At 45.7% G+C, this 10,875-nt stretch overlaps 1 protein-coding gene across 1 annotated transcript; it reads left to right on the forward strand.

The window, feature by feature from the left end:
* Positions 1 to 3,143: 3,143 nt before the first annotated feature.
* Positions 3,144 to 10,533, forward strand: LOC113886772 (trichohyalin-like). Its single transcript, XM_027533233.1, has 3 exons — positions 3,144 to 3,331; positions 4,876 to 5,041; positions 5,631 to 10,533. Exons 2-3 carry the CDS (start codon positions 4,904 to 4,906, stop codon positions 9,507 to 9,509), a joined length of 4,017 nt encoding a protein of 1,338 aa, XP_027389034.1. The 5' UTR covers positions 3,144 to 3,331; positions 4,876 to 4,903; the 3' UTR covers positions 9,510 to 10,533.
* Positions 10,534 to 10,875: the final 342 nt, after the last annotated feature.

Genomic DNA, 10,875 nt, shown 5'->3' on the forward strand with positions numbered 1-10,875 from the left:
TGAGGCTTCGTGATTGATCTAATAATTATAAAGCATCTGAGTGATATAAGTTTATAATCTCTTTTCAATTCTTCTTAAAGAGTTCAAATCTCAAAGCCAAGAAACAGTACAACACTGCAGCTGCGCTCTGAACTTACCATCATTAACCCTTGATAAAAAGGAACATTTTTGCAGAACTGAGCACAGGCACTTGGATCATTCTTGGGCCAGTCACTGACATTCTCTGACCTCTCAGTCTCCAGTCTATAAAATAAATATAAAGAGACTTTTTGCCTACAAAGAATATAGAGATCTTCAGGTGATTTAAAAAAAATTTTTTAATGAATCACAATGAGTGACATTGCCACATTTCAAGGATTCCAAGTTGGTCTTTAAAAAAAAATAAAATGAATGAATAAGTTAGGAATTGATAATTTTCTACATTCTCTGACATTTACCAACCTTTTAAGGAATGAGAAAGCAAAGAAAATCATTTCCTATCTAAGCATTATGTCAGGAGGTCCTTTTAAAATAATATTGTAAACTAATGACACTCTTAAATACAAGAACATTATATAACAATGAGGATCACTTCATTAGAATATCAAATTTGATTTTACAATTTAGCGTTTGAACCTGTTTACAGTGTTTCTGATAATGGACTGAGAACAGCAAGGAAGAGAGGCTAGTTCTCTTAGGTGTGTTCAGGTTTTTAAATATTTTCTCTCACATTGTACTGACTTTAAACAAAGTAGGTAAGAGAGCCACTGAACTGAGAAGGGAATGGCAATCCACTCCAGTATGCTTTCCTGGAGAATCCCATGGACAGAGGAGCCTGGAAGGCTATGGTCCATGGGGTCGAAAAGAGTCGGACTGAGTGACTGAACTGAACTGAAGAGAGCCACCACTGAATTTAAGATTTAGATTCATTCAGAGTGGTGAAGAGTTTTTTCTGTTACTGTGAATACAATTGCAACAACTTTCTCAAGGATGTTCAGAAGCATCTTCCTTTTGGGTTTGCTTCTATATTTGTTTCTTCTTGTTCAACTCTTTTAGATGATTGATGTGTGAGTTGCTCAGTCATGTCCGACTCTTTGTAACCCCACAGAAGATAGCCCACCAGGCTCCTCTGTCTATGTGATTCTCCAGGCAAGAATACTGGAGTGGATCAAACCCAGGTCTCTTGCATTGCAAGCAGATTCTTTACCGTCTGAGCTACAGGAAAGATCCACTAGATGATTAATATTTTCCCTTTATTCTCTTAGAACCTAATAAATGTCCAGTCCTTTTTTGAGTGTATTGACTATAGAAGTGTAATGAAATCATACAAATGCATCCCACCACCTGGGCTGAGGTCCCGTAACAGATCACACAAGCAGATAAAAACAGAATCAGACATAAGGCAAGGTTTGTCAAGGGAACTCCTTGAAAGACACCCATAAAAAGGGCTATTACCCTCTGTGAGATACAGAGGTTCTGTGATGGTTTGTGGTTACAGTGTATATAGTGCTCATGATGATTCCATCTTAGAATTCAAAGATTAAGAGAACTCTGCTGCTGCTGCTGCTAAGTCACGTCAGTCGTGTCCGACTCTGTGTGACCCCACAGATGGAAGCCCACCAGGCTCCTCTGTCCCTGGGATTCTCCAGGCAAGAACACTGGAGTGGGTTGCCGTTTCCTTCTCCAATGCATGAAAGTGAAAAGTGAAAGTGAAGTCGCTCAGTCGTGTCCAACTCTTAGCGGCCCCGTGGACTGTAGCCTATCAGGCTCCTCCATCCATGGGATTTCCCAGGCAAGAGTACTGGAGTGGGGTGCCACTGCCTTCTCCGAAGAGAACTCTATAAAACCCTAAATAGAAGTCAAAAAGAGATATCTTCATTCTTCACTAAGGAGCTGCTACAGCAAGTTTGCTGAGTCCAAGAAGTGGTGACAGTTCTAAGAGAACCTTTAGATCACAGACATTGATGCTGAAGTCCTTAAGGATGAAAAATTGAACCAGGCTTACAACTGTCTTCCCATTGCCAATCAATTCCACTTTCCTCTTCACCCCACTTCCAGGATAGCAACAAGGGAAGGGATGAATTGAATTCAAGATCACTATCATTCAGACCAACTTGAACATTAAAATACAGCCATCAGGACTCAGGTCCCAAATCTTCATATCCCATTGGAGGATCCTACAAAGTCTCATCAAAATTCAAAAAACCTATACTTGCCTCTGTTGGACAAAGGAAGAGAGAGAAATGCCAAAAACCACTGAATCATTTAATAGTCTCCATAAACCTATTACAAACCAAAGTTTCATACTGTCTGAAATGTAAGGGTGAGAGTCAACCAGGGATAAAATTCAGGTTCTTACAATAAAACAATGCTGATATTTGCAAATGATCACCAGAGTTGAGAAACCCCTGACAAACATAATGGGTCAGAATGACTGATTACCTTAATGTGCTTCCACGAGAGCCAGACTTAAGTGTTTAGGTGTCATAATCATCAGTAACTGGGGCTGAACAAGATGACTATATCTACAATAATGCATTACACCAGCTCTTTTCCTCCAGGGGCATCAATATGCTAATGAGAACAGAAATGAGCAAATTTCATTTAGATAGAATATCACTAATAATAACATTTCACAGATTTAAAGTTCTCTTATGAACAATTTGATGAAAACATATTTTTAAGTACCCTTAAAAATTATTTACTAAGGACATGATCTCCAATCTGTAGGAAAATCATAAGACTAAAGAATATAGATATAAATGTTTTCCCACCAGCATTTTTAGAGAAGAAATTAAAACTAGTTCCTTACAAACTCTTGTTGACCTGGAATGGCCTCAGGCAGTTCCCCATGGACTGTCATATCCCGGAAAGAAATCATCTGGGTCTCATTAGTTTATGCCAAAATTTCTGTTTAACCTCAGCCTAGAATTTATATCTTTTATAAAGTAAATGGTTTACAGGTCACTACTTTGTAATGAAATTGCAATTAACTAAGATTCTGAACATGAATTTATTTAATTTTAACAATTAAGGAAAAATAGAGATTCTGCCAAATATTCTATCCTTTCATGTTAGGTGGAGCCAGTACTCTGTCAGGAAGAAAGGTCTGTGAACCTCGTGCCAAAGAGCTACGTGAGCAAACAGCAAGATAAACAAGTCATTCGTGGAGACAAAGGTGGAGCTGGGCTTGGTTAGAAATGAATCAGGCCATCCCACAGAGTGGGTGTCTCCTTTCTAAGTTGTTCTTCAGGGCACAATTAAAACCTCTATAAAAGGCCCAGCTCCCAGCTGTTCAGTACACCTGCCAGCAGTGTCAGCGAGCACTTGACCTCTTCCTCTGGTGAAGTGGGTAAGTCCCATTCGGTGGGATCATGTTCTTCTGTACGATTCTTCATTTTCCAGCTGTTGTAGATGTTGGGGGGGGTTAAGGAGGGTCTATGTGACAGTTAGCATCAGTATCTTACAGATATACCTGCTCCTACTGCTGCTAAGTCACTTTAGTCGTGTCCGACTCTGTGCGACCCCATAGACAGCAGCCCACTAGGCTCCCCCATCCCTGGGATTCTCCAGGCAAGAACACTGGAGTGGGTTGCCATTTCCTTCTCCAATGCATGAAAGTGAAAAGTGAAAGTGAAGTCGCTCAGTTGTGCCTGACTCTTAGCGACCCCATGGACTGCAGCCTACCAGGCTCCTCCGTCCATGGGATTTTCCAGGCAAGAGTACTGGAGTGGGGTGCCATTGCCTTCTCCGACAGATATACCTAATTCCTACTAACTCCATGCCATCTTTCTATGGAGCACTTAACTCTATAAGTTTGTTTGGACATTAGGGGTTGGAGGATGGTCATATATGACTGATGTGGCTCATCTTCCTAAAAAAAGTTTGCCAGCCCTCAGTTCTCTTCTTTATATTGCTTCTACCCAATATGGACTATGCTCATGTGGTTATGGTACCTGAGGTATTGAAGTTGAGAAGCAACTAAAGAAGCCAGCTTTCCAGGTTCAGTCTGACTCACCAAATCTGGCAGCCAATCAGAAAGCACCTAACAGAAACTTACAATGATTGAATACTTGTAATACATAAGAATTAAGGCTAATAATATGAACTTTGTTTTCTGCATTGATATATCTAAATATTACAATACCACCTTTGACTAGGAAGTAGTACTTAAGAGCTGGTGACTTACAAATTATACTTCTAGATCTCTAAAGGACTATATACAGTTAGGAACTAATCCACATCCCCTTTTTATTGTTCCAGTTTTGCTGCTACAATTAGGTTTACTTATCCATTTTAAGATCCTTCACTTTTTGGTTTTCACGTAGCCGCTTTGCTCAGTCTTAGAGGAAAATTCTTGAGTAGCAACCTATCAAATCTAAATATCTACAATCTTCAGTCTGATTTGAAAAACACTAGGGAATAGGAAGAAAGAGAAAGGATATGGATAATACAAACTGGGTAGAAAATCAAAAGCTAACTACAGGATAGCCTGAGATGCGTGCCTGGCTTGAAATTTTTCAGAATCTCTTCCCTTTTATAAGCACTACATGAAAGTGAATGTCAGTCAGTCGTGTCCAAAGCCTTGTGATCCCATGAACTGTAGCCTGACTGGCTCCTTTTCCTTGTAACTCTCCAGGCAAGAGTACTGGAATGGGTTGCCATTTCCTTCTCCAGGGGATCTTCCCCACCCAGGGATCGAACCAGGGTCTCCTGTGTTGCAGGCAGATTCTTTACCAACTGAGCCATATTCAAAGATTTTAAAATGCTTTGAAAGTCCCAGTTGAAAATACTTTGGTAAAGTCAAATTATTTAGGGATCTGCCTGAAACTGTGGAGAAAGCCTCCCCAAGATCAGAAACAGAGTTTTATTCTGAATCCAATTTTATTGTTCTAGGTTTACTTGAATTTGAAGGAAGAAAAAAATGTCTCCACTTCTGAGAAGCATCTTTAATATCACTAAAATTTTCAATCAATATGCCTCACATGATTGTGATGGGACAACACTAAGCAAGAAAGACCTGAAGAATCTCCTTGAGAGGGAATTTGGAGATATCCTTCGGGTAAGAAATAACAAGAAAAGGAAATTTCTCTACTGATTTAGAGCTATGAAATTTCTTCTCAGGAAAGACCAGAGCAAGGAATGGTGACTTTATATTCATTTATAGCCATGACAGTTCTACACCATATTCCCCATTCATGTCTGAGTCTGAAGGTAATTAATTAGTTACTTAATTATTTAATCAGGCTCTTCTCTAGTAAAATGGCATTTCTGCAAATGTTTTGTTCTGTTTTCAAACATGGGATAAAAATCAAATCAGCATACTGGCTATTTCAGACATAAATGGCTGCTGCAAATCTTCATACATTTCCACTGCTTTCTCTCTTGAGGATGAATTCATTCTTATTTATCCAGCTATAACTTGTATTCTTTTGATCAGTATTAAATTATAAGACGCAAAAATTTCCAATGAATGTATGCTTTAAAATTAGGTTGTTCACGTTTTACATGCGGACAAGACTCCATACAACTGTTTCTCTAATTGTTCTTAATGTCTTTTGAGTACCAACATATTATAAAATATGCAGTGTGTGTGTGGAAGTTTACTACCTGTAAATAGTACATTGTAAAAGTTTTGATTTCTTTTTCAGAGACCACACGACCCAGAAACGGTAGACCTGGTCCTGGAACTTCAGGATCGCGACCGTGACGGGCTCATCGATTTCCATGAATTCCTCGCGATCGTTTTCAAAGTGGCTGCAGCTTGTTATTATGCTCTCGGCCAGGCCTCGGGGCTAAATGAGAAGGAAGCCAAGTGTGAGGGAAAGGGAAACCCGTTACAAGATCGCAGGAGGGAAGACCAAAGGAGATTCGAGCCCCAAAACAGACAACTAGAAGAACGCAGGCTGAAGAGGCAGGAACTGGAGGAGCTCGCTGAGGAAGAGGAGCTGAGGGAGCAGCAAGTAAGACGTGAGCAGAGGCTGCAAAGGAGAAAACAAGAAGAGTGTGGTGAGGAGGAAGAGCTGCAGCAAAGGCCCAAGGGTCGGGAGCCAGAGGAGCTTCTGAGCCGAGAGCAAAGTTTCGAGAGGCAGGAGCAACGGGAACGACAGCGCCTCCAGGTGGAACAGCAACAGCGGCAAAGAGGAGAGCTGCGGGAGCGCCAGGAAGAAGTGCAGCTCCAAAGGCGGGAGACTCAGGAGCTCCAGAGGGAGCGTCTGGAGGAAGAGCAGCAACTGCAAAAGCAGAGGCGCGGGCGCGAGGAGCGGCTCTTGGAACAGGAGAGGCGGGAGCAGGAGCTGCGGCGCAAGGAGCAGGAGCTGCTCGAGAGACAGCAGGAGCAGCAGATCCGCGAGGAGGTGCAGAGCCTTCAAGAAGACCAGGAGAGGCAACGACGCAAGGAAGAGCAGCGCTACGACCAAAACTGGAAGTGGCAACTAGAGGAGGAAAGCCAGAGACGCCGCTACACACTGTACGCCAAGCCAGCTCAACGGGAGCAGGTGAGGGAGGAAGGGCAGCTGCGGCTTGAAGAGGAGCAGCTGCAGCGGGAGAAGAGGCGCCAGGAGCGAGAAAGGCAGTATCGGGAAGTGGAGCTGCAGAGGGAGGAAGAGCGACTAAAGCAGGAGGAGGAGCAGGTGCAGAGAGAGGAGCAGCTTCAGAGAGAGAAACGCGAGAAGAGGCACCAGGAGCCCAAGAAGCAGTATTTAGAGAAAGTGGAGCTGCAGGAGGAGGAGCAGCTGCAGAGAGAGGAACGAGAGAAGAGGCGCCAGGAGCGCGAGAGGCAGTACCTCGAGAAGGAGGAGCTGCAGCGGCAGGAAGAGCGATTGCAGAGAGAGAAGGAGCAGCTGCTGAGGGAGGAACTCGAGAAGAGGCGCCAGGAGCGCGAGAGGCAGTATCTAGAGAAAGTGGAGCTGCAGGAAGAGGAGCAGCTGCAGAGAGAGGAACACGAGAAGAGGCGCCAGGAGCGTGACAGGCAGTATCTCGAGAAGGAGGAGCTGCAGCGGCAGGAAGAGCGACTGCAGAGAGAGAAGGAGCAGCTGCAGAGAGAGGAACGCGAGAAGAGGCGCCAGGTGCTCGAGAGGAAGTATCTCGAGGAGGAGGAGCTGCAGCGGGAGGAAGACCGACTGCTGAGAGAGAAGCAGCTGCTGAGAGAGGAACGCGAGAAGAGGCTTCAGGGGCGCGAGAGACAGTATCTAGAGAAGGTGGAGCTGCAGCGGGAAGAGGAGCAGCTGCAGAGAGAGAAGAGGCGCCAAGAGCGGGAAAGACAATATCGGGAAGAGGAGCTGCTGCGGGAGGAAGAGCGACTGCACAGAGAGGAGCAGCAGCTGCAGAGAGAGGAATGTGAGAAGAGGAGGCGCCAGGAGCTCGAGAGACAGCTAGAGGAGGAGGAGCTGCAGCGCCTGGACAGGAAGAGGCAATTCCGGGATGAGGATCAGCACCAAAATGAAGTTCGTAATAACAGGGTTTACGCCAAACACCGAGAGAACAAAGAAAAGAGCTGGCAACTGGATGATTCCCGGGTGCAGGAGAGTCAATTCCAGCAGGATCGGCGCCCCCTGCAGGATGAACAAGAAGAGAAAAGAGAACGCGAACAAGAGAGGAGGAGCCGGCAAAAGCGTGACAGGCAATTCCCAGCTGAACAACTGCTGGAGCGAGAGCAGCAAAAGGAAACCGAAAGGCGAGATAGGAAATTCCAAGAGGAAGAACAGCTGCTGAAAGGGGAAAGAGAGGAGAAAATACGCTATCTGGAAGAAGACAGAAAGTTCCGCCGCCTGGAAGGCGAGCAACAGCTACGCCAGGAGCGAGATAGAAAATTCCGCGAGGAAGAACAACTGAGCCGCCAGGAACGAGACAGAAAATTCCGTGAGGAAGAGCATCTCCTGCAGGAAAGGGAAGAACAGCTGCGCCGCCAGGAACGCGACAGAAAGTTCCGCAAAGAGGAACAGCAGCTGCGCCTCCTGGAACGCGAGCAACAGCTACGCCAAGAACGAAACAGAAAATTCCGCGAAGAACAGCTCCTGAGAGAAAGGGAAGAACAGCTGCGCCGCCAGGAACGCGACAGAAAGTTCCGTGAGGAGGAACAGCTCCTGCAGGAAAGAAAAGAACTGCGCCGTCAGGAACGCGAACACCTCCTGCAAGAACGGGAAGAACAGCTGCGCCGCCAGGAGCGCGACAGGAAGTTCCGTGAGGAGGAACAGCTCCTGCAGGAAAGAGAAGAACTGCGCCGCCAGGAGCGCGACAGAAAGTTCCGTGAGGAGGAACAGCTCCTGCAGGAAAGAGAACTGCGCCGCCAGGAGCGCGAGCCACAACTTCGCCAGGAACGCGACAGAAAGTTCCATGAGGAGGAAAAGCTCCTGCAGGAAAGGGAACAACAGTTGCGCCGCCAGGAACGCGACAGAAAGTTCCGTGAGGAGGAACAGCTCCTGCAAGAAAAGGAAAAGCTGCGCCGCCAGGAGCGCGACAGAAAGTTCCGTGAGGAGGAAGAGCTCCTGCAAGAAAGGGAAGAACAGCTGCGCCGCCAGGAGCGCGACAGAAAGTTCCGTGAGGAAGAACAGCTCCTGCAGCAAAGAGAAGAACTGCGCCGCCAGGAGCGCGAGCCACAATTTCGCCGGGAACGCGACAGAAAGTTCCGTGAGGAGGAACAGCTCCTGCAAGAACGGGAAGAACAGCTGCGCCGCCAGGAGCGCGACAGAAAGTTCCGTGAGGAGGAACAGCTCCTGCAAGAAAGGGAAGAACAGCTGCGCCGCCAGGAGCGCGACAGAAAGTTCCGTGAGGAAGAACAGCTCCTGCAGCAAAGAGAAGGACTGCGCCGCCAGGAGCGCGAGCCACAACTTCGCCAGGAGCGCGACAGAAAGTTCCGTGAGGAAGAACAACTCCTGCAGCATAGAGAAGAACTGCGCCGCCAGGAGCGCGACAGAAAGTTCCAAGAAGAACAGCTCCTCAGAGAAAGGGAAGAACAGCAGCTGCGCCGTCAGGAACTTGAGGGGGTCTTCTCCCAGGAGGAACAACTGAGGCGCGCCGAGCAAGAGGAAGAACAGCGACGTCAGAGGCAGAGAGACAGGAAGTTCCTCGAGGAAGAGCAGAGCCTCCAGCGCGAGCGAGAGGAAGAGAAGCGCCGCGTCCAGGAGCAGGACAGGAAGCTCCTCGAGCAAGAAGAGCAGCTGCACCGCGAGGAGCAGGAAGAGCTGAGGCGCCGGCAGCAGCTAGACCAGCAGTACCGGGCGGAGGAGCAGTTTGCTAGGGAGGAGAAGAGGCGTCGTCAGGAACAAGAATTGAGGCAAGAAGAGCAGAGACGCCGCCAGGAGCAGGAGAGGAAATTCCGGGAAGAAGAACAGCTCCGCCGCCAGCAGCAGGAGGAGCAGAGGCTTCGCCAAGAGCGCGACGTGCAGCAGAGCCGCCGCCAAGTGTGGGAGGAAGACAAGGGCCGCCGGCAGGTCCTGGAGGCTGGCAAGCGGCAGTTTGCCAGTGCCCCAGTGCGCTCCAGTCCGCTCTACGAGTACATCCAAGAGCAGAGATCCCAGTACCGCCCTTAAAGAGATGCTGCCAAATCCCGACACCTGCCGAAGCTTCGAGCAAAGGAAAATGAGAATCACTGAGTACCAAATGACTCTGGTTGTGGGAAAACTCTGGTGTTAGAATAACTCTTTTTTACAAAATCTTAATCTGTACTTTTTCATGTGCTTTGTACTTCTGCCTTTTATTCTTTCTTAAATAGTTCTTTAGGATGTCTTTGCTCTTTGGTGCAGATGTGGTGTGCATTTTTAAAAACCATAAAAGCCATTTAATTTGTTTAAGGAATTTTGTTTGGGGAACACGTTCATTCATTGCTTTCAGAAGTAACAAAGATAGTATGTCCATTTGAGATTCAAAAGAATGGGTCAGCTTTTTTATTGACCCATCTTGTAGAGAGCTCAGATATTTTTTATGTTCAAGTTGATATTTCTTTCTGGGCCTAAATTATGCTAATATTTCTCTCCAAATAGCATCCCACTTTTTGTGGCATAATTAGCACAGATTCTGCAAGGGGACTGAATTTTTCCAAAAACCCCTGAATAGTGCAGGAGGAATGGCTTCTCCAGAAAGAGTCACTGAATTCAGCCCGTAATTGGAAGAAATATCTATAAGACTTGGAATTAGATTTCTTTTACATTTAACTCCATAAATACTTAAAATATCATGAAGCAAAAGCAAGGTGTTTCTCAAACAACTCCAGAGCTCAAACTTTAAAACCATGTCTGCTGTAGTCTGTAGCATTCAGTTCCTTTCCCCCAGTGTTGGATGAGCTTGAGAATATTACTGCCTTTGTTAATTTTAGCTGAAAAGGGACCTGCTCAGGATCCTGTAAACATCTGTCTTGCTCTAGAGCCAACAAGAGATCACAGAGCATTTGGGGGTGGGGAAAAGGGAAGTTTTGTGGACAGAAGGGCAAGTCCCTAGAGGCCCTTTGACAAGCCCTGTCAGCCCACAATCCTTTGAGCCCTACTGATACTACCTTGGAGACATGTTAAAATAATTGGACTGTGTAAAAAATAATAATAATAAATATTTTGGCAATTATTTTTGTCTGTTTTAACTGTGCATCAAACCATAACTCAAGATTTAATGGTCTGGGAACTGACGTAACTTTCCAGTCATTTAAGGGTTTTGTTTACTATTAATTGATGTCTAGTTGTGAAAAAGAAAAAAAAAAAAAAAACCTCTATTCTCCACAACCATTTTTTTGACTATTAGAGTGAATGCTATATTATTTCCACCAAGTTAGGATTCTTTTTCCAAGTATTTTTATTCTTGACTCTGCAGCTGTCTTTGTCCTTTTAAAATGGAGCAGGGCCCTATGGCCCTTCCCCCCGCCCCACCCCCATGTCCTGCCTTTTGCTTGTGGAAAACTTTGGTCAAAGA

Source organism: Bos indicus x Bos taurus, chromosome 3 (assembly GCF_003369695.1).
Source record: "Bos indicus x Bos taurus breed Angus x Brahman F1 hybrid chromosome 3, Bos_hybrid_MaternalHap_v2.0, whole genome shotgun sequence".
Lineage (NCBI taxonomy): Eukaryota > Metazoa > Chordata > Mammalia > Artiodactyla > Bovidae > Bos > Bos indicus x Bos taurus.